Here is a 27519-nt window from a genome sequence, read left to right as displayed (position 1 = left end):
CACTGAAAACTATGAAATACTGCTGAGAGAAACTAAAGATTAAATAGATGTGTGGGGGTGGGGGAGGGACAGACTGGAAGTTTGGGGTTAACTGTTACAGAATGGATAAACAAGGTCCTACTGCATAGCACAGGGAAGTATATTCAATATCCTGGGATAAACCATAATAGAAAAGTGTATAAAAAAGAATGTATATATGTGTATAACTGAGTCACTGTGTTGTACAGCAGAAATAAACACATTGTAAATCAACTATACTTCAATTAAAAAATTAAAGGACTTCCCTGGTGGTCCAATGGTTAAGACTCCCTGCTTCCGCTGCAGGGGGCACAGGTTCAATCCCTGGTCAGGGAACTAAGATCCTGCATGCCGCAAGGCATGGTCAAAAATTTTTTTTAAATAAATAGATACATGCGTAGAAATTTCATGCTTTGGGTTGGAACATTCAATATTGTTAAAATGGCAGTTCTCCCCAGACTGCTCTATAGAGTCAATGTAATCCCTATCAATAGGCGCTTTTGTAGAAATTGAGAACAGATTTTTAAGATTTATATGGAAATTCAAAGGACCTAGAATAGCCAAAACAATCCTGAAAAGAATAATAAAGTTGGAGAATCTACACTACCAAATTTCAAAACTTACTACAAAGCTACAGCAATCAAGAGGTTGTGGCATATAGATTAAGGAACAGAACTGAGTCTATAAATAAACCCTTAAGTTTATGGTGAATAAAGTTTCAACAAAAGTGCAAAGACAGTTCAATGGGGAAAATTATTAGTCTTCTCAATTCTTGACTCGTGTTATACACAAAAATTAACTCAAAATGGAGTGCAGACCTAAATGGAAGCTGAAATTATACACATAACAGAAGAAAATATAGGAGAAAATCTTTACAACTTTGGCTTAGGCAAAGAGTTCTTAGACACAACATCAAAAGCATGAGCCATGAAAAAAAAATTGATGTTAGAATTCACTTAAAAGGTTTTGCCCTTCAAAAGACATCATTAAGAAAAACAAAGTCACAGAAAATATATCTGACAAAGGACTACCATCCAGGATCCATCAATAGTCTTACAACTGAATAGAACAACCAAACTTAAAAATGGACAAAAAACTTGAATACAGGCTTCCCTGGTGGCGCAGTGGTTGGGAATCTGCCTGCCAATGCAGGGGACACGGGTTCGAGCCCTGGTCTGGGAAGATCCCACATGCCGCGGAGCAACTGGGCCCGTGAGCCACAATTACTGAGCCTGCGCTTCTGCAGCCTGTGCTCCGCAACAAGAGAGGCCGCGATAATGAGAGGGCCGCGCACCGCGATGAAGAGTGGCCCCCACTTGCTGCAACTAGAGAAAGCCCTCACACAGAAACGAAGACTCAACACAGCCATAAATATTTAAATAAATTAATAAATAATAAAAATTAAAAAAAAAAAAAAACTTGAATAGATGTTTTACCAAAGAAGACTCTTCAACAGGGAAATGCAAATCAAAGCCACAAAGAGACACCATGTCACATCCACTAGGACAGCTTTAATCAAAAAGACAGGGACTTCCCTGGTGGCGCAGTGGCTAAGAATCCGCCTGCCAATGCAGGGGACACAGGTTCGAGCCCTGGTCCGGGAAGATCCCACATGCCGCGGAGCAACTAAGCCCATGCACCACAACTACTGAGCCTATGCTCTAGAGCCCGTGAGCCACAACTACTGAGCCCACGTGCCACAACTACTGAAGTCTGCACGCCTAGAGCCCGTGCTCCGCAACAAGAGAAGCCACCGCAATGAAAAGCCCACCTGCCGCAACGAAGAGTAGCCGCCGCTCACCGCAAATAGAGAAAGCCCGCGTGCAGCAATGAAGACTCAACGTAGCCAAAAAAAAAAGACAGTGCCAAATGTTGGCAGGGTGTGCCCAACTGAAACCTTTTCACATTGCTGAAATGTGAAAAGGTACATCCCCACCTTGGAAAACATGGGGAATTTCACACTTGGCAATCTACCCAAGACAAATGAACAAACGTTCATGCAAAGACAGCAAATGTTCACAACAGACAAAAAGGAAACCAAAAGTGCATCAACTGACAAGTGAATACAAACAGAATATGCTATACTTACACAATAAACAGGACAAAATGTGCATTCTACGCTGTAGATGGACTGCAAAACATTAGGTGAAATCACAAGACACCAGAAACTACATATTGTGTGATTCCACTTACAAGAAATGTCCAAGAAAGACAAATTTACAGATGCACAAAGCAGGACAGTGGTTGCCAGGGTCTGGGGGGGGAAGGGGGGCTAGAGTGGGCATCAACTACAAATAGCTCAAGGGAAACTTTCTTGGCGTGAGGATTATGCACCTCTACAAATTTACTAAAAAATTCTTGAATTGTAAACTTTCAATGGGTGGATATTGTAAATTATACCTCAGTAAAGCTGCCTTTCTATGTCATTAAATATTTTTATTTGAATAATGTAAAAAGTTTTAATTACAGGGTTTTTAAATTAATATATATTAATATTTACTACAGTGTAGATGTTCTGGGGCTGCTCAATGATCTGCTCTGCTTTTCAGATCCCTGTTATGAAAACGTTTGATATTGTAAAAGTGCCGAAATAAATGTTCTTGCAACTAAACCTTAGCACACAGCCATGGTTCTTTCCTCAGAACACTGTTAAGGTTCAAGGTGTACTTTCATAGCCCTCCCCAGCCCCGCTGGGCGTTCCGGGTGTGGCCATGCTTGTCACATCTCTTAGGTTCTTTGCTAATTTGATAAAAGGTTCAAAACAGCGTCATTCCTCCCTTGTGATGGTGCAGAAACATGTCACATTCCAAGGGGTCCAGCTCCTGCAGGTCCAACCTGCACCTATGGAAAGGATGAAGGGCAGGGACACAATGTCAGCACTGGGTATGGTGTTGCCAGCCAATCCCAGTTGTGGGAGACTCTAAGGACCAGTGATCCTGGTCCTTCAACAGGACACTGCACAGAGCAGAGAGGATGATCCTATTAAAGAAGACCCTAACACAACTAATGCAATGTATGAAGCTCTAACAAAAAGTAAAAGAACTCAGTACAATCAAGGAAAATATTGGTTAGATCTTGATATTTAAGAATTTATTATATTTTCTTGGTTGGTATTCCAGGTACCTACTACTCCTTAAATTACTCCAAAACGTGGTGTGAAACAAACACATTTTACTATGGTCACAGATTCTGAAGGTCAGGGAGTGAGACAATCTTTTCGTCTGGTGCCACAAAGCAGGTCTTCTGGGTCTTCAGCCCCAATTTTCAGATTAAGAGAAGCCACACCCCCCAGCCTCACCCTCACCAGAGTCTTGACCAGAAGCCATGATGGGATGAGACTTCTGGGGGTCCTGGGAGGCAGAGAGTGTGTTTTACACAAGAGGGTCACACATCCTTTGCTTCTATTCCCGTTGAGAGGTGGAATCTAACTCTGTTATGATGTGATTTCTTTTCTGTTATGATTCCTATTCATCTTGTGTGAAACTTGTAGGATTTGAGCTATGTTAAGAAAAGTTATGTAGTTCAAAATGGAGTCACACTGGCCAACGTGAACGTCCATGTTAGTTGTTTTGAAATGTCTGTTGTAGCACTGCGAGTATCTTAAGTGATAAACTAAGAGTGTTACTTTAGATAAGAAGTTTGATGGATGATGTATGTCACTGGAAGAGAAGGAATAACTGACAGAGTGAAGACCCCTCCCCCAGGGGGCGGGTAACTGTTGCTCCTTAAGAAGAGACCACTAAGCCCAGTGACTTGAAGACTCTTCCCTGAAGGACCCGACTCCACGTTGTTGAGAGCTGTTCCAGCTTTTTGAACGTTGCCAGAGGCCCTGTCAGAGCAGAAGGCAACTTCCCACTCACACTTGTCTCAAGACCTGTGGCCAGACCAGAGATGTGCTCGTGCTGAGATGCCTCCTTCTCAGACTTCTCCTTGGAGTGGTTCATTACCCCATTTTCCCTACTTTGTAACTGTGTGTAATAAACTGAGTGATTTGTGAATTGAACGTTGGCTACTGTTCCCTACATCTCCATTCCTGATTCTCACCTGCCCTTACTGCTAGGTCGTGCCCTTCCTTCACAGTAGACAGGCCTCTTGGAACATTTGCTCTTGGAGTCCAGCGGCCAAAATCCCATGGGAGTTGTGTGGGCGGTCCTCGGGCCAACAGCCCAGGCTGTTGAAATGGGGCCATCTTGACGGCCAGTCTTCATGGCCAGTCTTTGTGGCTGCAGCACGACCGAGCTGATTACAGCTGCACGAAAGCCCAGCCCTCAGCCCACAGAATAGGAGAGAACCATAAACCGCTGCTCCAGGCCACTGCGTTTGGAGTGGTTTGTTTTTAGGCTGCGCCACGCGGCATGTAGAAATATGGGATCTTATTTCCCCGACCAGGGATCGAACCCATGTCCCATGCAGTGGAAGTGCGAAGTCTTAACCACTGGACCTCCAGGGAAGTCCTGGAGTTGTTTGTGGGATGACTGTACTGCTATTATTTACTCCCACAGGATCCTTTTCTTTTTTTAATTTTTTAAAATTTATTTATTTATTTATTTATTTATTTTGGCTGCGTTGGGTCTTCGTTGCTGCGCGTGAGCTTTCTCTAGTTGCCGCGAGCAGGGGCTACTCTTCGTCGCGGTGTGTGGACTTCTCACCGCGTCGTAGGCTTCTCTTGTTGCAGAGCATGGGCTCTAGGAGCACAGGCTCAGTAGTTGTGGCACACGGGCTTAGTTGCTCTGCAGCATGTGGGATCTTCCCGGATCAGGGATCGAACCCGTGTTCCCTGCATTGGCAGGCAGATTCTTAACCACTGTGCCACCAGGGAAGTCTGGATCCTTTTCCTTAGAAATAAATACATGCTGAAATATTTATGACATTTGACGTTTGCTTCAAACTTGCCGCATGTGTTAAGGAAATGAGGGCACACAGGATTGGACACGAGCTGGTGGGTACCTGTTGAAGCTGGTGATAGGTCCACTGGGCTTCATAATCCCATTCTTTCTACCTTGGTCCATGTGGTGGGCCGCCTCCTTGTCCTCATGTTCCTGTGCTCTCCTCTGGTGCTGTACTGGGGAAGGTCTGTGTGACCAGCAGAAGAGAGCAGAAGCGATGGCACTTCTGACACTAGGCTGTGAGAGACACTGCAGCTTTGTTTTTGGCACTTGCTGTTTCCCTGGCTTGCGTTCTCTTGCTGCACGCAGGATCTTCGTTGCTGCATGCGTACTCTTAGTTGTGGCATGCAGGATCTAGTTCCCCAACCAGGGATTGAACCCTGGCCCCCTGCATTGGGAGTGCAATCTTGCCCACTGGACCACCAGGGAAGTCCCTCTGTTTCTGTTTCTGAGGCCTCACTTGGGGGACGCCAACTGCCTTATAGAGAGGCCAGAAGCTGTGGGCAGCGGGGAACTAAATCCTCCAGCCAACAGCCCGCTGCAGATCCTTGAGACCAGGTCCCAGGCTCACAGTTGACCACAACCTCACAAGACTGGAGACGGAATCACCCCGCAGATAGTAAATGCTGGTCGTTTTAAGCTGCTAAATTCCAGGGTACGTTTTTACCCAGCAATAGGTGACTAACATAACAAGTTCGGTATTTTTCAAAAAGCACTTGGGTTATGGGAAAGCAAACTTTTGCTCAACCAGCGATTCAGCAGTGCAGCAGGACGGCTGGCTCTAGCATCGCGGTTTTCAGTGGCAGGAAGCCTTGGAAGCACACACCGAATAAATACCAAACTGGAATGCTCTGTCTTTGGCCAACTCAACTTCCTACACATAAAGGGGACAGTGAGACTCTTAGATACAGAAAACTCGCAAACACCCCTCAAAAGTTAAGACATTTCTAAAAGATACCAAGGTCAGTATTTCGCATTAAGTTCTATGGCCTAAAAGGCCCTCCTACGCGCAATCTAGGGGTGTGTTTGTGATGAGTCTGGTGTTGAGCATTTGGGGGCTCAGACCCCGCGAGGAGGAGGAGGAAGCGGGGTGCTCGGCGGGCACTGGCAGCACGGGCTCCGCCAGACCCGCCACATCGGTCACAAATCATGGGCCCCACCTGGAGCTGCAAAATGCTCCCGGGTTGAGCTCATGGGCAAGTGTCCGATCCTCGCCACGCGGCTGAAGAACCCGGGTCGGCCGTGGCGTCTGGGCCAGGAGCTCCGGGCAGAGCGACCACATGCTGACTTGGTCTGGAAGAAGCAAAAGGTTCGGCAGGCGCACCGATCCCTCTCCTGGAAGGGAGCGCTAGGCCGACACCCGCGGATGAACGTCCGGCGGTAACTTCCGGGAGGCCAGACAGCGGCGACTGGCGCGAAGGCCGCCTCGGGCCGGACGGCGGCCATCCGCTGACCCCGGCTCCTAGAGAGGAGCAGCCGGGCCCGCTTGTCCTCGCAGAATGACGGCTGCGTACCCACAGAGGGAGGCGTGGCCGTGGAGGGAGACGCGCCCGTTGACTGACAGACGCGCGTTCCAGCACCTCGCGGAAATGCCACGCCGCGCCCACGTTCTGCGTGGGGCTCAGCGAGACTGTGACACTGCCCCGCCCCTTCAGCTTGCGGGCTGACTCCTGGGGATGCCCGGGTCCAAAAAATGCCTGGGGCAAAGGGCGCAGAACCCCCAACGGGATAGGCCTCCGCAGACGTCCCCACCGTCGCACCGCCCACGCGGGACGCGCCCACGAGGCCGTGCTCGCAAGATGGCGGCGGCGCGCTGACGCCAGCCCCCGCGCGCATGCGCTCTCAGCAGCCCGCCCGTCGCGAGCGGAAGTCGCGTGACCCCGGAAGTGGCCGGCCGGGCGCGCGCGGGCGGGGCGGCAAGGTTCGTCATTCTGTGTGGGAGGGAGCGCGAGAGCGGCGAGGACGATCCTCCGGTGAGCGCGGGCGGCGGGGCTGGCGAGCGCGGTGGGCGCGGCAGGCGGGGCGGCCGCGGGGGAGGAGGCCGGGCCCGCGCCTTTGTTCTCGCCGCCCGCCCCGCCCGCCAGCCCCGCCGAGGGGTCTGCGCCGGGCGGGGGCGGCATTGACAGCGGGCGGTGGCCCGGGCGTAGGGCGGGCCCACGTGCGGGTCGGGGGCGCTGGGATCCGGAGGCGGGGGCTTGGGTGCTGGGGGCGGGATCCGGGGGCTGAGCAGGTCTCTTTTGTGGTCGCCGCTCGTGCCCAGGGCCCCCTCCCCGCTGGTGCGCGCGGGCCTGGGCCAGGCCGGACGCCCCTTCCCTTGGGCGGTTAGGTCCACGCGCCCCACCCCACGCGCCGGGCCGCGCCCGGCCCAGATTGCAGGCCCTGCGGAAGTGCGGGCCGCGCCATCGCACTTAAAGGATTTTGTCGTCTGCGGCCGCGATTGAGTGGCGTTAGAGCGTGAGTCTTCTAGAGGAATTCCAGAAGAAGCAGCAGGGAGGTCTGCAAAAGCGGGCCGGCCCCACCCCGCCTGCGGCGGCCGGGCGGTTCCGGGTCCCTAGCGGCCCTTTGTAAGATCTGATCCTCGCGCGGGTCCCGGTATTGGCTGTCTTTATTGGCAACTGGTGGCCCTGACCCACCTTCTGCACCGCCAGGTCAGATCTGAGCGGGTTTCAGATACTCCTCAGGGATTCTAGGGGGTGCGACGGTCATCCTTAGCGAAGGAATCCCAGTGGCTGCCCCATCGCTGCTCCTCGCTTTGTCAGCACTACTGCGGGCTCTTCTGGGGCAGGGTCCGGAAGGAGGGTCCTGAGACTACCACATGTTTGCAGCGGTTCGCAAATTCTAGGTCTCAGACCCTCACAATTGGAGATGTGGCTGGCAGATACTTAGGGTCTCTCATGCCATTTTAGGACTTACCTGTGAGACTGAGGTTGGCCCTGTCACGTGAGCTTTAGGAGGATCCTGTGTTTGAAGGGTGAGACAGAACTGACCCGTATCTTGCACAGAGGCTTTGGTTTGCAGCTAGGACGTGTCCGAAGGAACCCTCTGGTTAGAGAGGACCCAGCAGGAGGGGTCCCTTGAGGCAAGGGCCTGGGCAGTTCAGAATAAGCAGCAGGACTTCGTCCTGATGTTGCCTGCTGGGACCAGGGTGCTGCTGCTTCCTGGGCAGCAGGGGAGCTGTGCCTGGTCTCCCCTAGGAGCAGGCTGCAGGTTCCATTTAGCTCTGGGTGCTGGACCTGGGGTGGGGTCCCCTGAGGTGGGCAGGGCAAGGAGGTGAGTGTGGCCCCTCTGGGCCTCAGGAGCCAGTGTCTGGGCCCTTTTCAAAGTTCTGGCTGTCGTTGCTTTCCTGTTACAGAAGGTGCACCTCTTCTTGGGCTCAGGTGGGGGCTTGGCCACCTGCAGAGATCTGACGCAGATCACCTGGGGGACCTGCAGAGGGGCAGGAGGGGAAACACTGTGTGTCCCTCGGAGATGCCACAGCCCATGTTACCCTGCCCACAGGTGTCCCAGACCTAGCTAGAGGTGAGTATGGCTGAGCAGGAGCCCACAGCCGAGCAGCTGGCGCAGATTGCGGCTGAGAACGAGGAGGATGAGCACTCGGTCAACTACAAGCCCCCGGCCCAGAAGAGCATCCAGGAGATCCAGGAGCTGGATAAGGACGACGAGAGTCTGCGCAAGTACAAGGAGGCCCTGCTGGGCCGTGTGGCCGTGTCTGCCGGTGAGTGGGCCCTGGTGGGTGTGTGTGGACACCTGTCGCTTTTCTGGGTGTTTGCTACTATTTCCCCCACTGGTGAAACTCCAACTTGCTGTTACTTTGCAGACCCCAACGTCCCCAATGTTGTGGTGACCCGACTGATCCTGGTTTGTAGCACCGCCCCGGGCCCCTTGGAGCTGGACCTGACAGGTGAGTGGCATCTCTGAGGTTCCTGGCTGGGGCTGCCTGGCAGCCTGCTGCTTCCCCTAAAAATAGTTTCTTGGGGTGCTGGCGCCCTCTTGTGGGGAGCACAAGAACTGTAGCCAAGTGGTCTTAAAAGGCTCTGGCTTTGGTGTGGTCTAGGTCTGGGTTGCCAAGGGTTATGTGGGGGGGGCGGGTGGAAGGAGCACCCCACCAGGGCCAGAGGCTGCCCCTGGCTGAACCTCCTAGTGTGGCGTTCCTCTTAAATGCAGGTGATCTGGAGAGCTTTAAGAAGCAGTCCTTTGTGCTGAAGGAGGGTGTGGAATACAGGATAAAAATCTCCTTCCGGGTAAGGAGGAGGCTCAGGGAGGTGCCAGGGGCTGGGGCTGGGGATCCTGGCTGAGCCCTGCTTGGGGTGCCTCCTTGCAGGTGAACCGAGAGATCGTGTCCGGCATGAAGTACATCCAGCACACGTACAGGAAAGGCGTTAAGAGTGAGTGAGGGTGGGCGCCAGGCCCGAGCCCCCAGGAGGGAGGTGGCCACCCAGGGGCTCAGGGATCAGGAGGGAGAGAGGAAACGCCCAGCTCTGCTTCCTGACGGCCTTTTCTGCATCGCAGTTGACAAGACCGACTACATGGTGGGGAGCTATGGGCCTCGGGCAGAGGAATACGAGTTCCTGACCCCCATGGAGGAGGCCCCCAAGGGCATGCTGGCTCGAGGCAGCTACAACATCAAGTCCCGCTTCACAGACGACGACAGGACTGACCACCTGTCCTGGGAGTGGAACCTCACCATCAAGAAGGAGTGGAAGGACTGAGCTGTGGCTGGGAGGTGGGCAGGGCGGGCGGACGGAAGGACGAACATGCCCCTCCCCACCCCTCCCGACCCCAGACCAAAGTGCTGACAGGGCCCGCCCACGCTGCCGCCACTCCCCCTGGTCTGCCTCCTGGCCGGCCTGTCTGTCCCTCCTCCACCCTTCCAGCCTGCTGGCCCCAGCCTCCTCGGTGGTCTAGTGTTGTTGCTGCTTCCGCCTGTGCTGTGGGGAGGGAGGTCTACACCTCCCCTTCTGTATCCCTTGAGGTTCCCCCACCGTCCTAACCCGACCTGAGGTCCTGGCAAGGGAGCCAGGCATTGCAGAGGGGCTCACGTCCCCTGGGCCTTCTCTGTTGCCCCACCTCGTGTTCTAGCACGCCCTCCTGGTGGGGGTGGGGTATACCACGTGGGGCCTCGTTGGGCCGGTCGTCCTCCAGCTTTCACTTCTCCCCAGTCAGTCTATCCATCGCTGTCAGTAACCGTCTAACCATGATGCCTTAACATGTGGAACGTGTGCTGAGGGGGCGTCACTAATCTCCTAACCCCGTGTCTGCATGAGCATGTGGTCTCCCCCAGTCCCTGCCCCGTCTGTGATCCCCGTGGCCCGAGAAGGTGTGTGGGATGTGCTGCTGCTGCTCCCCGGTCTGCCTGGGCCTGGCCAGTCCCCCTCCCCCTGGCCAGGGCTGCGGGGACGGCTCCAGGGGCTTGGGAAAGCCAAATGCCAAACCTTGGGCGGCCTCCAGTCCCATCTGGGAGGCTGGGTGTCCTCACACCTCTGCCTTCTCTGTCCCGGTGGGCAGTGCCTAGAGCCCACGGCCCCAAAAGAGAGCCCTCAGCAGACAAAACCAGTGGCCAAGCCTTACCTGTCCCGCCTGGGCCTGCCGGCCTGGAGTCATGTGCCTGGCCGGTCAGTATTTATTGCCTCCATATGTGCCGTCCTCTGGGCCCACTGGCCTGCTGCCTCTGCCCCCAGGCTCGGTGCCATCATCCCCAGCAGGCCAACCAGGACCCAGCCAGGACAACTGTGGGACCAAGCTTGCACAGCTGGAGCCGTTCCCTGTGCCCCCCACCCCACCCTGCCCCTCCCCGGTCAGGCCCGGGCCTAGAACGCACAAGAGCCTGTCCTGCTTCTCCTTTTCTGACCGGGAAATAAACTCCCCCTAAGGAGCCAGGGTGTCTGCTGGTCGTCTCCTGGTGGGAAAGGGGAAGTGGGGCCCCATTCCTCTGCTACCCCAGGGCACCCAGAGGCCGGCCAGGGGCCAGGTGCAGTCGCCACTGCTCCTGTGGCTATTGAAGGAGAATGGGTTTAAAGCCCTTTCTTAGTCATGTCAGCCCGTGAGGCCAGTGCTACCCTTTCGGCTCTGTGGGTCCTGCAGGGAAAGGGCGGGGCACAGTCAGGCCCTGGGCCCGGTGGGGTGTCCAGAGTGGCTCCCACACCCCACTCATGGGCCCTGTGTGAGCCTCTGGGAGGGAACGCTTTCAGCCTCAGAGAAGAGGAATCTTGCTGAAGACTTGGGAACAAATGGGATGACTGGGTCGCAAGGGACCTGGGATAAGGACTCCAAGCTAGGTAGGAGGGTGGAGAAGTTGGCACCATGGGCAGCAGGGCCAATGGAGGGTGACATGGAAGGCTGGCCAAGCCCCTGTGCCCTGTAGGGCCAGGCAGGGCCAGAGGTCCAAAGGTGGGATTGGTGAGGTGGGGTGAACAGGAAGAGATGGGGATCCTCACTGCATGGAGGTACAAAAGAGCACCTAGGGAGCCCTGAAGCACTGCCAAGGGCCATGCGTACTCCACAGCCAGTCCCGCTGACCATCAGGGTTTCTTCAGGACCTTGGGGTAGCAGGGACTGTGCTGCCTCAGAGCATCACCCGCAAGGGCACCCAGTACCTAAGATGCCCTTTCCCAGCCCTGAGGCAGGAAAGGGCAGTTAGGAATCCCCAGCTCCAGAGTGTCAGTTCCAGAAACTTCTTTTTATGGCTCAATGCTGGTTGCAAAATCTCCCTTTGTGCTCTGAGCTGGTGAGAAAAGTGGTATGTGTCACACCTAAGCAGCCGCTTCCCTGAGCCCGCCTTGGCTGCCCCTCCCAGAGCTTGCCACTCTTCCCAGTGCTTATCAGTAGGGTGAGCCCTCCCAGGACCTTATCACCAGCTGGGGTGGACTCGGAGGTACCCTTTCACCCCCACCCGCAGGTCAGTGACCACATGTCATGGCAGGATGGCACCCACAGGGCTGGTTATCTCCTGGCCTTCCTTACCAGGGCCCTGGTGGGATTCTGGAGTCTGGGCGCTGGGCTGGGTAATGGGATAAAATGCCACTTCGTGCAGCAGCTGGCCCAGACGTAAATCCAAGAGCCATAGCCCCCAGCTCTGGAATCCACAGGGGTTAAGGACCCTAACCAGCCTCTTCCAGGACTGCCTGCCAGAGGCAGGGGGAGGCAGTGAAACTGCACAGCTCTGGGATCCGAGGCCCAAGGCCTTTCCCACTAAACTCAGACACAGCTACCTCTGAAACAGCTCTACCTTTGGAGGGGAAAGGCTCCCAGGTGGTGGCTACAAGTTTCAGTCTGCAGGAGCCCCGGGGCCAGCCACAGCTGCTCTAACTCTCCCTGTCCACCTCCTAAGTGGTCCAGTGAAAATCTTCAAACCTAGGGTCAGCCTGTGCTAGCAGCAGTTTGGTTTATTGGGCAAGGGCCTTCCGAGGCTCCAGCAAGCCAGAGGGCCTACTATTTTTGCTCTTGGATTTTCCAAGCTTTGGTTTGATGTGTGAACTCAGACCCCAAGTGCCAAGTAGTACAGACACGCTGCCAACAGCCAGGACTTTGTTCTGGTTCCTCCTCTGGTGAAGGATTACATGAGGTGGCACCTGCAGGACCTGCATGACGTGTCTCTCAGGTCCCAAGTCTAACCTGATCCTTCTGGTTCCACCCCAAACCCAAACCTGTCTGTACAGCTCAGTGCTGCTGGGCCTGGGCTCCCCGCCCTAGTGAGCCAGTGCCTGTGACCCTTCCTCTCCACTCCCTTCCTCTCCACTCCCTCCCTCTGTCCATGGCCCTAGTCATCCCCAAGCTTCTGCCTCCTCAGCCATCCCCTAGATGGACCCTTCTTCCACTGAGGAGAGTGGCAGTGGACACCAGGTCAGCGCCTTTATTGTGACTACTCACCAGTTATTGTAGTTTGCTAGAATCTTCTCCATGGCCAGCACTGTCATACTTTACTATCAGGGTCCACTTCAGTCCACCAGGGCCACGCTCACCACTGCACCTTCTTCCTATGTCCCAGCTCACCCATGTGTAGGGCTGTGTGGCCCATGGCACAGCCTTTGCCCCCCTGCTGCTGCTCCACAGCGGAAACCTGCAGTCAGGAGGACTTCCTGGGTGTCCACGAGCCTGCTGTCAACTCCCTCAATGCCTCCAATCGGGTTGAAAGGGAGTTGTTTTATTCTTTTTTTTTTTTTTTTTTTTTTTTTTAAAGAATTTTTTTTTTTTAAGGCATTGTTTACTTTGTTTATTTATTTATTTTTGGCTGTGTTGGGTCTTCGTTTCTGTGCGAGGGCTTTCTCTAGCTGTGGCAAGCGGGGGCCACTCTTCATCGCGGTGCGCGGGCCTCTCACCATCGCGGCCCCTCCCGTTGCGGGTCACAGGCTCCAGACGCGCAGGCTCAGTAATTGTGGCTCACGGGCCTAGTTGCTCCGTGGCATGTGGGATCTTCCCAGACCAGGGCTCGAACCCGTGTCCCCTGCATTGGCAGGCAGATTCTCAACCACTGCGCCACCAGGGAAGCCCGAGTTGTTTTATTCTGATAACTTTTTTTGTTTTGTTAATTTTTGGCCACACCAGGCGGGATGCAGGATCTTAATTCCCTGACCAGGGATCAAACCCGCGCCCCCTGCTGTGGAAGTGTGGAATCTTTTTTTTTTTTTTTTTAATTTATTTAATTAATTAATTTTTTTGGCTGCATTGGGTCTTCGTTGCTGCAGCGCAGGCTTTGTTGAGTTGCTGCGAGCGGCAGCTACTCTTCATTGCAGTGCGCGGGCTTCTCATTGGGTGGCTCCTCTTGTTGCAGAGCACACGGGCTCTAGGCGCACGGGCTTCAGTAGTTGTGGCTCGCGGGCTGTAGAGCGCAGGCTCAGTAGTTGTGGCGCACGGGCTTAGTTGCTCCGCGGCATGTGGGGTCTTCCTGGACCAGGGCTCGAACCCGTGTTCCCTGCATTGGCAGGCGGATTCTTAACCACTGCACCACCAGGGAAGTCCCCAAGAACTCTATTTTTGAGAGTAGTCTTTATCAAAATGTTTTATCACTCGGTTGTTCAACCAGTGTTTAATGAGCACCTTCTCTGGGCGTGAGAGACCCCTGGAGGACATCCTGAAGCAGCTGTGCTGTGTTCATAGAGATGCCAGAGCCACAGCCACTGGGGCTCTGCCCTCCAAAGGTGCACTCCAGTTCAGGGCACTGGTATGAGAGTGAACACGGCTCCATCGCCTCTTCCTAGAATTGCTCATGAAAGGCATGTGAGTGGCCTTAGGAAAAAGACAGATGCTGGCCCTCCCCTCAGGGCCAAGGCCTGCAGAGGCGTACAGTGAACCTGGCCTGTGTCCTGGGGGGAAGGATGCACCCCTGCACCTCACCCAACTACTGACCAACCCCAGAGACTGGAGACCTGGTGCATCCCCAAACCTGGCCTCCCTCCAGCTTTCTGGGAACCCCATTTCCCTGCGGACGTGCTTTGAGAAGGTGCATCAATGCAGGAAAGGCATGAAAATACCATGTCCTGCCCAGGCCAGAGCCCTGGTTTTCACAGAACAATGACTTGGCTGGGTCCACCTGGGCTGCAGAACAGTGGCCTGTCATCACCTGCATCAAGGTGTGTCCCAATTACCCTTGGCTTTGGCCATGGAGGCCCAGACTGAACCAGAGAGAGTCAACCACAGCCAGCAACTCAGATCCTTGCTGTTCTGCGTCTGGTCTGTTCTCTCCTTGGTCCCAGTATTCTCATCTTTTGTAACTACTTTACCGTATGCTGTGAGGCTAAGCTGCCTCCAAACCATCACAAACTAATCAACATCTTGGTATCTCTTCACTCTGTCCCTATCAGATGAAAAAACTAAAGTCCAAAAATTTAGGCATCTAAACTCTGATTTCAAGAGTGCCTCTGAAATCTAGACGCGGTACAAATGTCCCTTGTCTCAGACCCAAATTGTGGTCTGTAAATCGGGGTCATGGCAATCACGAAAATGTTGGGAGATAGGGCAGGAGATATGAGGCAATTCCCACCCCTTCCCAGAGAGCAGAGGGTGCCTGTGATGACTTATTTTGAAGCCCTGCTGCTCAGCGGGCCAGCACCCAGGCCAGGACCCCACTGAACTGGGGTGGAGGCCACAGCTGCAGAGACACATGTTCATAGCCTTTCGTTGCCTGAGGCCCAGCTCCTGTACAGTGCCTGCTGTGAGGTAGACAGGCATCCCAGGAGCTACAACCACCTCTCCCAGACTCTTGTTGTACTGGCCCTGGGGGAGGGGCACAGAGAACCTGGTCTTGACCTTCAGGAATTCATATTCTAGGTGAGGAAGTACCACAAAAGAGATGAGAAGACAGGCCCTCAGGAGCTACGTGTCAATAAATGCAAACTCTCAAAAGTACAAAAACATCTTTTTTTCTCTGTTTTACCATTTCTGAAATCAGGACGTTATTATATAGCCAACGTGTACATTTAACGTGGGAATGTCCTCCTTTTTCCTGTCAAGTTATTAAATCGATGATGAGTCAAAATCAGTGGGGTTGGCATTTCACAACCGAGGAAGTGAACACAAATGAAGAAGAGAGTGTAGAGACGGGGGTGGGGTGGGGTTAGGGTTAGGCTTTGAGCTGTGAAGGAAAAGGAGCTGCTCCGTCCAGAGCCGCGCCGCCCGACAGGAGCAACATTTGGGCCACGTACGTTATTTTAAATGTTCTAAAGCCACGTTAAAGAAAAAAACTGGAAAAAAAAAACTTTAATACTTTTACTTAAGTCATCGTATACAAAATATCCCAACATGTCAATATAAAAAGTCATCAAGGGAATATCGTACACTTCACACCCGTCCTCAGTCTTGACGTCCGGTGCGTGTTACGCTCACTCCCAGTCACGCTGCCCGGCCGCATTTTAAAGCTCGGTGGCCGCTAGCGACCCCCCTGGTGGACGGCGCGGGTCTACCCGGGCGCCTGAAAGCGACCCAGAGGCTGCTTCGTGGGACTGGCAGCCGGTGGGAGGAAGGGAAGGTGCCGCAGGAGACGGTGCCGGCCCTGACCCTCTCACCAGGCGGGCGGCCCCATTCCGGGCCCAGCCGAGTCTTGCCGTCCCCATCGCGTCCTGCCTCGGTCCTCCCCGCGCCCCCCGCGCGCTGCTCTTGCGCCTCGTTACGCCGCCACCGGGAGCGCCCTGACCGCCCGCCGAGGCCCCCAGGGCGACGCCCGTGCCGGAGCCCCGCCGCCACTGCAGGGCCGCACGGGCCTCACGCGCGCCGGAAGCGCGTCAGCTCAGTTTCCAGCCTGCAGAGCTGGGGGGCGGTGTCAGCTGGGGATACGCGGTCCAGTCAGAAAGCAACACGAGGGGTTTCGGAGGCGCAAGCGCGGCTCCGCCCCTCAGCTGGGAACTCCGCCCCACTGCCACGTTCGACGAAGGATCGCGCGTGGTGCGCGCATGTCTTGGCCAATCAGGAGTCGCAGAGCCCAGGCCCCCGAAGGTAGCAGCCATTCCAGACCCGCTGAAGGTGTAGGAGAAAGCCACCAGTCACAAGGCCAGGGAGAGAAAGTTCGCCGCCAGGAGCCAATGAGAGGCCGGGAAAGAGCGCGAGCGCGAGCTCCTCGGCCAATCCTGGGCGAGGGTGAGGGAGGTGCCCGTAGCGATTCCGAATCCGGGGCCGCGGCCTGTGTGGACGCCCAATGCAAGAGCGGCGGAGGCGGGCCCCGGAGCCCACCGGCCAATCGGAGGTGGGCGCGGGCGGGCGCGCGCTTGGCGGCCTGAGTTATAAGGGCGGGGCGGGCAGCGCGCGCTCTCGTGGCCTGCTGTCCTGGCGGCGCCGACAGGAGCGCCCAGTTCGTTCCGACATGCTACGCCGTGCTCTGCTCTGCCTGGCCCTGGCCGCGCTAGTTCGCGCGGGCGCCGGCGCCCCCGACGAGGAGGACCACGTCCTGGTGCTCCATAAGGGCAACTTCGACGAGGCACTGGCGGCCCACAAGTACCTGCTGGTGGAGTTCTGTGAGTGCCGCCCGCTTGTCCGTCCGTCCGGGCCGGGCCTCGCCGTCACCGCGGCGTGGGGACGCAGCGGGGACAGAGGAGGGGCCAGGGGTGCAGGAGCACCGGGGGGACAGAGGGACGGAGGGGGGCTGGAGGGTGGGGGGGCGCGGCGGTCCTGGGCTCCCCTCCCCACCCTCCCTCTCCCGGCCCCGCCAGAGGTGGGTTGGGGTCTAAAGGGTTGTCAGCTTTCCGGCCACCCCATGGACGCGCTGACTCCTAGCCCCTGGAGAGGCGCATCCTTAAGCGGAAACAGCCCACAGACCTGCTGTCAGCGTCCCTGCACTGCCTGTGTTCTGGGGGCATCCCTCCTGCCCAGCTGGACCCTGAGGGTGACCAAGGGCAGACAGCTTGGATGTGCTTTTATGCCTGAGGGCCACATGGCAGGGTGTCTCTGTTAGCCGAAGTAAAATAGCGTCGACTGTGTAAGCTTCTACAAATACGAAGGACCACGCAGGGTCCAGTCCCCTAATTGCTCACCTGGACCAGTTCCCAGAGAACACTGCCCCTGCCCACAGCACCTTCCACCAGGAACAGCTGTCTTCTGATTAACAGTGTTGCCAACCAGAATCCAAAACCTTTGTTTGTGTCCATAAGTGTCTGAGCCCTGACTATCTCAGAGGGAAATCTTAGGCCCAACACAGCTGCTAACCTGAGTTCAGAGAGAGTCTAAAGAACTCGTGTTAGATGTGAGTCTCACTCATGATTAGTCTTACTGAGTATACGGTTGCTGTGGCTTTAGCTGCCTAATTTCTTTGGTTCCTAAAGGGAAATTCCAGGGACTCAACTGCCCTGATCGCCTGCAGGTAGTAGGAAGTTACTAATCATTGAAGACAAAGCAGAGTGGGGCTGGTGGTTTGTCATTCATGGCCCTTATCCGTTATTGCCCAAGAGAACCAAGCTATCAGCTCAACCTGTGCGTTGAGAGGGGTTATCTTGGTGCAAAGATAAGGATTTTATGGAGGGAAGTACCAAAGGAGAAGGGAAGGGAGGCAGTGGAGTGGGTCGGTGCTGCCTTCTAGGTCTTGCTTTCTCTCCCAGATGCCCCATGGTGTGGCCACTGCAAGGCTCTGGCCCCAGAGTATGCCAAAGCAGCTGGGAAGCTGAAGGCAGAAGGTTCCGAGATAAGACTGGCCAAGGTGGATGCCACTGAAGAATCTGACTTGGCCCAGCAGTATGGCGTCCGTGGCTACCCTACCATCAAGTTCTTCAAGAACGGAGACACGGCGTCTCCCAAAGAGTACACAGGTGTGACCGCGGCACTGTCCTTTCATTGCCTGCAGTTCTGGAAGATAACAGAGGTGTGGAGGAGAACCCATTCTTGGACTGGGTTCTAGGTCTAGTTCAGACTCTGAGGATTGTGTGAGGAACATTCTCTCATTCCTGAACCTCTCAGGTGGAGAGGGTCATCCCAGGGGGTGGCTAGTAGGCTGAGGCTTGTCCTAAGGTTGACCAGTAAGGGGAGGGAGGCTGAGCAAATGGAGCAACACGTCAGCCTTTGCTGGCTCTCTGGTGTGCCTGCCACCAAGGCGGGCGCAAGGGCCTTTCACAGAGGAGGGGCAAGCGGAGATCAGTGGGTACCAGTCTGGGGCTCGTGCCGGTTGTGGCAGAGCTTGAATCCATGCCCACTTTGTCTGCTGCACAGGCTCTCAGTCGCTGCTTGGCCGCCTCCCCTGTGTAGCCTGGTCGGTACCAGTGACAGCGGAGAATCTTTGTCTGTAAAAACAGGTTCCGTGGCTTATGTGCTAGAATCCTTTAGAGCAGCCCATCTTGTTAGTTCTGATGTCAGCAGCTCTGGTCTTCTCAGTAGGCTGCTGTTTTATTGCTCCCACTTTTACTTATGTTCCATTTTGGAATGGAAGTGCCTTATGCAGAGTTACCATGATCCCGTCACTAACACTAAGGCTTTGTAGATGAGACAACTCTTCCTGATTCCACCTGTAACTGATAGCACAGCTTTCACTAACTCTGCAGAATGCTTTTTTTTTTGAAAGCTATTTTTTAAAGATTTATCTTAAGTGTTTTATTTATTTATTTATTTTTTAATATTTATTTATTTGTGGCTGCATTGGGTCTTCGTTGCTGCGTGCGGGCCTTCTCTAGTTGCAGCAAGTGGGGGCTACTCTTCGTTGTGGTGCACAGGCTTCTCATTGTGGTGGCTTCTCTTGTTGCGGAGCATGGGCTCTAGGCACGCAGTCTTTAGTAATTGTGGCTTGTGGGCTTAGTAGCTCCACGGCATGTGGGATCTTCCCGGACCAGGGATCAAGCCCGTGTCCCCTGCATCGGCAGGCGGATTCGTAACCACTGCGCCACCAGGGAAGTCCTAAAGCTATTTTTTACAAAATATTTATCTATTTTGGCTGTGCTGGGTCTTAGTTGTGGCACGCGGTATCTTCGTTGTGGCACGCGGGAACTAGTTCCCTGACCCGGGGTCGAACTCGGGCCCCCTGCGTTAGGAGCGTGGAGTCTTACCCATTGGACCACCAGAGAAGTCCCTAAGGCAGAGTCCTTTTAAACATGAGATTTGGCAGCCCTTTCCAGGTTGGACTAGGTAGTCGCACCCTATGAGGGGAAAAAGAGTAACTAGCCTCAGTCTCAGGAGGAGCAGTTTTCTTCCTTTTCGTTTTATCTGCTTGGGTGGCGTGCATGGGCTGATCTCTTCCTCTTGCCAGTCCAGGAGGCATGTAGGGCGAGGACACCTGACCAGCCTTGGCGCGCGAGGCGGTAGAGCCCAGCCTGCTTTCGCAGGGGAAAGCTGGCCTTGAGGCTGACTTGCTAACCAGCCCTTTCTTCCAATCCTGCCACATCTCTGATGAAGACGAAGCCTAGTGTGAGACCACTGGGGGGAAAGTGTGTGTGTGTTTAATGAATTTAAATGTCAAAGAAAATTTACAAGATGCAAAGGTATTAATGGGAAAAAAATGATTTGTAATTTATTACCCAGAGGTAATCACTGCCTTTTCCTCTTTTAAACACAACCACAGTCTCCCATATACCCAGAAAAGCCTTTTTAGCCCTGGAATTTGGGCAGGTATGTAGACAAGATGCCTTTTCTGTGGCAAGAGGATGTTTTGCTCTGGTTTTGGCAGAGAGGTCGGATAAAGATGGGCGGGGAGGGTGGGCGCACCCCTGGTTTCAAGTGGACCCTGCATGTGTTTGGGTGCAGCTGGCAGAGAAGCCGACGATATTGTGAACTGGCTGAAGAAGCGCACAGGTCCTGCCGCCAGCACGCTGCCTGACGGGGCTGCCGCGGAGGCCTTGGTGGAGTCCAGCGAGGTGGCAGTCATCGGCTTCTTCAAGGTAGAGGCTTTGGAACTTCATCCCGGGTCTTCCTTCCTCCTGCCGTGGCCTGGGCACCACAGTCTGCCCTGCTGCTGACCAGGGCAGGGTTTCTCGGTGTTACACGGCGGCGGCCACCTCTGATTCTCCTCTCCAGGACGTGGAGTCGGACTCTGCCAAGCAGTTCTTGCTGGCGGCAGAGGACACTGATGACATCCCCTTCGGGATCACGTCCAACAGTGACATGTTCTCCAAATACCAGCTGGACAAGGACGGGGTTGTCCTCTTTAAGAAGGTGAGTGGCCCTTGGGCACCCCCTCCCCCCCCCACCGGGTGGGTAGTTGCGGTGCTGTGCCGCAGGGCTGGTGTTGCCTTCGAGGACCTTGCCCGGGCGGCGCTGGCTGCTGGACTGAGGCCCACCTGTTATCAGGGCCCATTTTGCAACGTCAGGTTGTAGGAGCCTCTTAGACAGTGGCCTTCAGCCCTTCAGCTGTGGGCCCTTTGTTCCAGCTTCTGTGGTGGCCCCGGTGCAGTGTTCATTGGAAGCCAGGCGGCTTCAGTGTGTTAGCTTGTTAAAGGAAAGCTGTGGTGAGACATGTAACAAAGTTTGGCGTTTTAACCACTTTTAAGTATAGGATTCAGTGGCATTAATTACATTTGCGATGTTGTGCAGCTGTCACTCCTATTTGTTTCCACTCTGGAGTATTAGTGGCATGTGTTCCCACCCTGTTGGTAGAGCCTGGCCCCAGGGCTCCCTCGGGCTCCTCCAGGCTCCCCCAGCCCCGTGTCTGTTATTCCTTCCATGTGTCTTTTAACCACTCTGCGCTCTTGCTAGGACACAGCTGAGATTGGTGTGTGCATGGCATTACCCGAGTGGGCGATGGGGGTCTCTCTTTTATCTTAGCCACCAGACAGTGGGCCTGGGGCCGGCTGAGCACCCATGCTCTTGGGACCCAGCTGTCCCTGGATTGGGTGCTGAGTGGAGGAGGAGGGAAGGCTGTGGGGGAGGGGCTGGGACTGGAGGCATGTTTTCAGCGGGTGGGGCTGGGCCTTTGACTCCTGTCCTGTTTTGTTCCCAGGCTTAGGAGGTAGTTAGAAGTAGTGTTACGGCAAAGTTGTAAATCGAGTGGTCAGAAAGGATGCAGTGTTTGGGGGCCCGATCCCCCCACTGTGTGTGCACTCCCGGTGGGGCACTGCTGAGCCTCCAGCACCTGGGGGTGGGGAGCATGTGGCGAGGGTAGGCCTCCCAGCTGCACAGGGTTTTGGGGCAGCTTGCTTTCAGCTCTTTCTGAAGCCCCTTCTTCAAAAGAGCTCAAGGCATTATATATGCTCTCTTTTCTCAGTAGACATCCTCATGATGTCCCCTAAAGGGAATAGAATTGCGAAATTAGCCAATTGTCTTCCCAAAAGTGCCCAGGAAACTGTAATTAACAGCTGATTAGGAAAAAACCCTGCCGAGTTGAATGGAATTGAGTGGAACGAAGGTCCTGGGCTCACCCTGCAGTTCTGGGTGAGGGACTGGGAGACTCAGGCCTGTGGAGCTTGCAAATCCCCTTTCATCAGCTTGGTCCACACCGTTCTTTTCCATTATCCTTGAGATCTGGAGTGGCATTTGTCACACTGGATCGATGGTTTTGGTGATCATATGTCCTTGAAGGTTAGCACGATTGTTCCTTGTTCTGCAAAGACTGTAGTCACGGTAGCTCATCTGTTCTTGGCCTCAAGTCTTTGGTGTTCACGCAGGCTGGGCACAGCCGACCCCCTCAGGTCTGGTGCCAGTGGGCGGGGCCTCCCCTCTTCCACTCGTTTGCTTCCAGTGACTGTGCTGGAACGGCATGGCTTCCTTGGGCAGCTGTGAGCAAGAGCCTGGCAGAGCCCACAGGCTTTGTGTTGGGGGGTCACTAGGGGTCACAACTGCAGTCAGACAGACAGCTCCACGGATGAGAGGAAGATGCAGATTCCTGCCCGGCCTGTGGTCCCCATTATCTGCCTTTACTTGTTCCCCTTCCTTCAGGCTGTTCGCTTAGTTCCTTAAAGTTAGCTGGGTCTTCCAGTGGGCAGCCTCGAGAGTGGGACGGGGCTCCCAGGAATGGCCAGCTGCCACTTGAGAGGGAGGATGGTGAGGGTGGGGCTCCAGCAGAACTTGAGCCCGAGAGTCCCAGCTTGGGTCCCAGGTCAGCTGGGTTCCAGGTCGTTGGAACTTGGACCACTGGTTTGAGAGCTGATCATCCTGTATCTTTGTTTGGTGTTTACTTTGTTTTTCATCTTTGAAGCTGGGGGCTTAAGAGTGGGTGTGGGACCTTTTTGTGATATTCTCATTGTGGTCTGGAGGGGTGGCCTTTGCCCAGGACCCCAGGCCTCCTGCAGCTGTCCCCACATAAACGAGGGCTGGCTGTTTGGTTTTTACCAAAGCAGACACCGAACGTAGTGTAACATGGTAATATTACCTCGAAGACTGCATCCCAACAGAGGCACGGCAGTTTTGGAGGAGTGGGGATGGCGGCCTATTTGCCTCTAATGGGGGCTCCACTTTGTGCCTGATGGAGCCCAGCCATGGCCAGGCCAGCCTCTCGCCTCCATTTCCTTCCGGTTTCTCTGTACCTTCCTTTTGTGGGTGTGGGGAAGGCTGAGGAGGCTTCAGCTCCCTGGGCCTGGCCCTCCGTGTGGTCCTGCTTATTAGCAGCACGTGTTGTGGTCAAGCCACGTGTCAGGCTCTACATAAGTGCGGTGGGAGTGGGAAGTGGCCACCTGCTTTTCTGGAAGTTACTTTAGGAAAATGCAGAGGGAAATGACCAGGAAGGGAAGGTGAGTGGTTTTTCTCTGCCAGTCCCGTTTGAGTTCACAGGGGTGATGGGAGGCTCCCTGACCTGCTGGACAGGCCAAGGCACAGCTCAGCCTTCCTCACGAGGAGCTGTGTCCGCCATGCCCATCCAGAGCAGGTCTGCACCTCTTGGCTCTGCGGCGGCAGCCCTCGCCCTTCGTGGCCCCAGGACTTTGAAACTCTTAACAGGTTACTGGAGTCCCAAAGAGCTTTTGTTTGTGTGTATTACACCTATCCATTTTTATTGTTAGAAGTGTTAAGTTAGAACTGAGAAATTAAAAAAAAAACAAATAACTTGTTTATTCTGAAATAACAATAATAAATGTTACATGTTATCAAAGATGACATTTTGGGGGAATTCTCTGGCGGTCTAGTGGTTAGGAATCCACACTTTTACTGCAGAGGGCCTGGGTTCAATCTCTGGTTGGGGAACTAAGATCCCACAAGCTAGATGATGCGCCCAAAAAAAAAAAGATATTTTTGTGAAAATTAATTTTTCCCAGAAAACAACATTTTAGGGGTAAGAGTGGTATTTTAGATTTCTGCTGGTATCTAATGTCTGCCCAAACAGAAGACAGCTGGGTTCTCCTGTTTGCCTTTAGTCTGACGTAATGTCACGCCGTACTGCACACTCCGGGGGGAAAGGGTGACAAGGCACCTGCCGTCTGAGCATGATTGTGAAAATCACTCTTACCTTGCATCCACCCTGGGAGGGCCTTGGACCCACAGGGGTGAGGCCCGCACTTGGAGAGCTGCAGTTTTAGGGACTTGGCAATGAGGAAGTCCCTTGGCACCCAGGACGTGGGGTTTTCATGGCTTGTCAGGAACATGTCAGGGCAGGGTCTGGGTCAGCTGCTGCCATCCTGGCACGTGGGAGGCTGCCTGCCGGTGTTCGTGGGGAGCCTGCATGCGCTCCTAGTGACCTCACTGTTGCCTGGTGCCCAGAGGATATGTCCCTGCAGCCGTCACCTGGTTTTGCTTTGGACGGAGGCACGTGGGTCCTGCCCCCGACTGCGCACAAAACCCAGACAGGAAAATGCTGCAGACTGCGTTCCTGGCCAAGTCCGGCCGGCCAGGGCCATAGGGGGCTTTGTGGAGAGCCTCGGCATCCACACCTTTCTCTCTCCACAGTTTGATGAAGGCCGGAACAACTTTGAGGGGGAGGTCACCAAGGAGAAACTTCTGGACTTCATCAAGCACAACCAGTTACCCCTGGTCATCGAGTTTACTGAGCAGGTGTGGCTCTGTGCTGCTGGTTCTGCCCCTGGTCGGGGGAGGTTCGGGGGGTCATGATGTTCGGTCGTGGGGACCCCCACTTGCAGAGCCCCTGCTGTTGTCCAGGCATGTGGTGGCATTGGGGCCATTGAGAGAGTAGCCTGTGTCAACAGTTTGGTTTGTGACTCAGACCAAGTAACTTGCGTTTCTAACACAGACAGCCCCGAAGATCTTCGGAGGGGAAATCAAGACTCACATCCTGCTGTTCCTGCCGAAGAGCGTGTCTGACTACGAGGGCAAGCTGAGCAACTTCAAAAAAGCTGCCGAGAGCTTCAAGGGCAAGGTGAGCGCTCCCCGTGGCCTGCGGGCAGCTCGGCCCCAGGTTGAAGGCTGGTCCAGAGTGTTCCTCCTGCCTCAGGACAGCCTGTTTAGTCTCGGGGTCCCAGCTGTTGGGAGTGGGCAGCAGGGAGGCAGAGGGAGCCCTTGTCCTGCAGTGCCGTCAACGTGCCTTTTCTCCCCCAAGATCCTGTTTATCTTCATCGACAGCGACCACGCCGACAACCAGCGCATCCTGGAGTTCTTCGGCCTGAAGAAGGAGGAGTGCCCGGCCGTGCGCCTCATCACGCTGGAGGAGGAGATGACCAAGTACAAGCCAGAGTCGGATGAGCTGACGGCAGAGAAGATCACCGAGTTCTGCCACCGCTTCTTGGAGGGCAAGATCAAGGTACAGGCCATGTCTGGGGGTGGGTTAGGGATACTGCTGAGGGTCCTGGTGGCGCACGGAGCAGCCCAGCCTCACACGCTCACCTCCTCCTGAGGCTCTGGAAGCAGCTAGGCAGTGGAGGGGTCCCTGGGTGACCGCGCATGCCTGACCCTGCTCTACCTGCCCTCTAGCCCCACCTGATGAGCCAGGAGCTGCCTGATGACTGGGACAAGCAGCCTGTCAAAGTGCTCGTCGGGAAGAACTTCGAAGAGGTCGCTTTTGATGAGAAAAAGAACGTCTTTGTGGAGTTCTGTAAGTGAGGCCCTCCAGCTCCTCAGGGCTCGGTGGGGCAGGGCACTTTCCGGCCGAGCAAGACTCAGAACGGCTCCCTTTACAGACGCCCCGTGGTGTGGTCACTGCAAGCAGCTGGCCCCCATCTGGGATAAGCTGGGAGAGACGTATAAGGACCACGAGAACGTCGTCATTGCCAAGATGGACTCCACAGCCAACGAGGTGGAGGCGGTGAAAGTGCACAGCTTCCCCACGCTCAAGTTCTTCCCCGCCAGCGCCGACAGGATGGTGCGCCTGCCATCGAGGGCTGGGGGGGGAAGGGTGTGCAGGGGCAGCGGGGGGCTGTCAGGTAGGACCGCTTCCCGCATCTCATCCCCCTCCCCACAGGTCATCGATTACAATGGGGAGCGGACACTGGACGGTTTTAAGAAGTTCCTGGAGAGCGGCGGCCAGGACGGAGCCGGGGATGACGATGTAAGTGGTCACTGGACCCCGCGGCCCATGGGACATGCTTTCTCAGTGCTGCCGGGCAGCGCTACACGGGGGAGTTGGAAGGGTTTTTAGGTGCCGGTGTTTGCTCAGGAATCTTCTCAGGCTCATCTGGCACGTTCCCTGTCAAGCTGAGGTGCTCTGCTGGGTGTGAGCTCAGGCCTGTCCACGTCAGCTAGGGTCAGCTGGGGGTAGTGGAGGGGATGTCAGAAGTGCCGGGCCAAGAGGGTGTGGCAGGGTGGGGGTGGTGGAGGGAATGGTCAGCTGAGGCCGCAGTGCCCGCCCGGAAGCGCGGGGATGTGGGACAAGGGGGCAGACCTGCTGAGGCGGGGCAGGTGAGGAGTGCCAGGGCCGTTTGTGCTGCTGTGGTTGATGGGCTGTCACTGGCCTCTCAAACTCCAGGGCTACAGGGGAGGATGTTACACACCAGCAGTTCCCTGCTTGGTCTTCACACTGGGGCGGCCCCTGCGCTCACCTCCTGGATGGCGTGGGCTGGGCTCCCACAGCACCAGCTCTGCTTCCACCCTGTCTTGTGGGCAGAAGTCCCCATGCCTCACTCTCCTCGGGAAGCCCACCCCACATATACGCACATCTGCTCACAGAGACCGAAGTTGGCTGCTTGTGTCCGAGTGGCCAGCTGGTCCCTGGCGTGCTTAGCATGGGTGTGGGGGCCTCAGCATGCCAGCTTGGCCTGGACATCTCATTTCCCTTCCTTTTCATCCTCCGTCCCAGGATCTAGAAGATCTCGAAGAAGCAGAAGAGCCTGATCTGGAGGAAGACGATGATCAAAAAGCTGTGAAAGATGAACTGTAACACAGAAAACCAGACCTGGGCACCCAAACCTGGCACCTCCCAGTGGGCTGCACACCCAGCAGCACAGCCTCCGGACGCCCGCAGACTCTCCCGGAGAGGGAGCGTCGATCGGAAGTGCAGGGAACTTTTTTGAAGCCACACTTCACTCTAACACACGTGTAAATCTGAACCCGTCTTCCTTTGCTTTTCAACTTTTGGAAAGGGGTTTATTTCCAGGCCAGCCCAGCCCATCTTGGTGGGCCTTTTTTTTTTAATTGTGATGTACTTTTTTGTACATGGTTCTGTCCAGAGTGCTCGCTAAAATGTTTTGGAATCTCACGCTGGCAATGTCTCATTCCTGTTAGGTTTATACTATCACTTTTAAAAAAAATTCCATCTGTGGGATTTTTAGATATTTTTGGAAGTCAGGGTGTCTGTTCCACCTTGGCCAGGCCTCCCTGGGACTCCTGTCCCCTGTGTGGGGCGGGACCAGGCCGGTCTGGACAGGTCCCTCACCTCATGTGGTGTTGCCATGGTGGAGCGTGGCTCCTGCATCGTTTGGTTAAATGGTGACTTCAGGTTTCTGTCACAGGGGCCCCCCATGACTCGAGGGTGCAGCTGCAGCCCCCTCCTTCCCCAAGCCAGGGTCCTCGTTGCTCTGTGACATCCAGGGTGGCCTGAGGCCTGCACCAGGCAGAACCAGGACCCTCCGTTTCCAGGCTGAGAGACGGCCAAGGATGCTTGCTTGAGCCAAATCACATGTTGACAGTTCTTCAGGCATTTCTACCACAATATTGGAATTGGACACATTGGCCAAATAAAGTTGAAATTTTCTGCCTGTTGTTGCCTCTGCCTTACAGTCTTCAGGCACGGGGAGTGGGGCTGGAATTCCAAGTTTCTCGGGAGAGGAGGTGGGCTTGGTGGGGGCCGCTCTTGTTGAGACACCTCTTTCTTGGAACGCAGCAGAGACGCAGAAGCATGCACAAATCCTGTGGGCACAGTGTGCGGGGCTGTCACCATCGTGACTGGGGGTGAGGGGTGCCTCTTGGC

The 27519-nt window shown here is 55.0% G+C and overlaps 2 protein-coding genes across 4 annotated transcripts; both read left to right on the top strand.

Moving 5' to 3' along the window:
* Window positions 1-6778: 6778 nt before the first annotated feature.
* ARHGDIA (Rho GDP dissociation inhibitor alpha) lies at window positions 6779-9697 on the top strand. 2 transcript variants are annotated; one of them, XM_059907755.1, is made up of 6 exons: window positions 6779-6877; window positions 8403-8619; window positions 8722-8805; window positions 9069-9145; window positions 9226-9289; window positions 9414-9697. In XM_059907755.1, the coding sequence occupies exons 2-6, from the start codon at window positions 8430-8432 to the stop codon at window positions 9611-9613; spliced, it is 615 nt and encodes a 204-aa protein (XP_059763738.1). In that variant the 5' UTR covers window positions 6779-6877; window positions 8403-8429; the 3' UTR covers window positions 9614-9697. The 2 variants fall into 2 exon arrangements, with proteins under 2 accessions (XP_059763738.1, XP_059763739.1); XM_059907756.1 differs by lacking the exon at window positions 6779-6877 and adding an exon at window positions 7137-7358.
* A 6932-nt stretch (window positions 9698-16629) lies between these two features.
* On the top strand, window positions 16630-27307 carry P4HB (prolyl 4-hydroxylase subunit beta). 2 transcript variants are annotated; one of them, XM_059908047.1, is made up of 11 exons: window positions 16631-16843; window positions 17921-18127; window positions 20046-20179; window positions 20316-20453; window positions 24111-24215; window positions 24412-24537; window positions 24718-24918; window positions 25089-25209; window positions 25295-25476; window positions 25576-25662; window positions 26410-27307. In XM_059908047.1, the coding sequence occupies exons 1-11, from the start codon at window positions 16693-16695 to the stop codon at window positions 26488-26490; spliced, it is 1533 nt and encodes a 510-aa protein (XP_059764030.1). In that variant the 5' UTR covers window positions 16631-16692; the 3' UTR covers window positions 26491-27307. The 2 variants fall into 2 exon arrangements, with proteins under 2 accessions (XP_059764029.1, XP_059764030.1); XM_059908046.1 differs by lacking the exon at window positions 26410-27307 and having other exon boundaries at window positions 16630-16843; window positions 25576-25767.
* The last annotated feature ends 212 nt before the right edge of the window (window positions 27308-27519 follow it).

This window comes from Balaenoptera ricei, chromosome 20 (assembly GCF_028023285.1).
Source record: "Balaenoptera ricei isolate mBalRic1 chromosome 20, mBalRic1.hap2, whole genome shotgun sequence".
Taxonomy (NCBI): Eukaryota; Metazoa; Chordata; class Mammalia; order Artiodactyla; family Balaenopteridae; genus Balaenoptera; species Balaenoptera ricei.
Note: the sequence above shows the minus strand (reverse complement) of the source record. Positions and strands in the feature narration are given on the sequence as shown.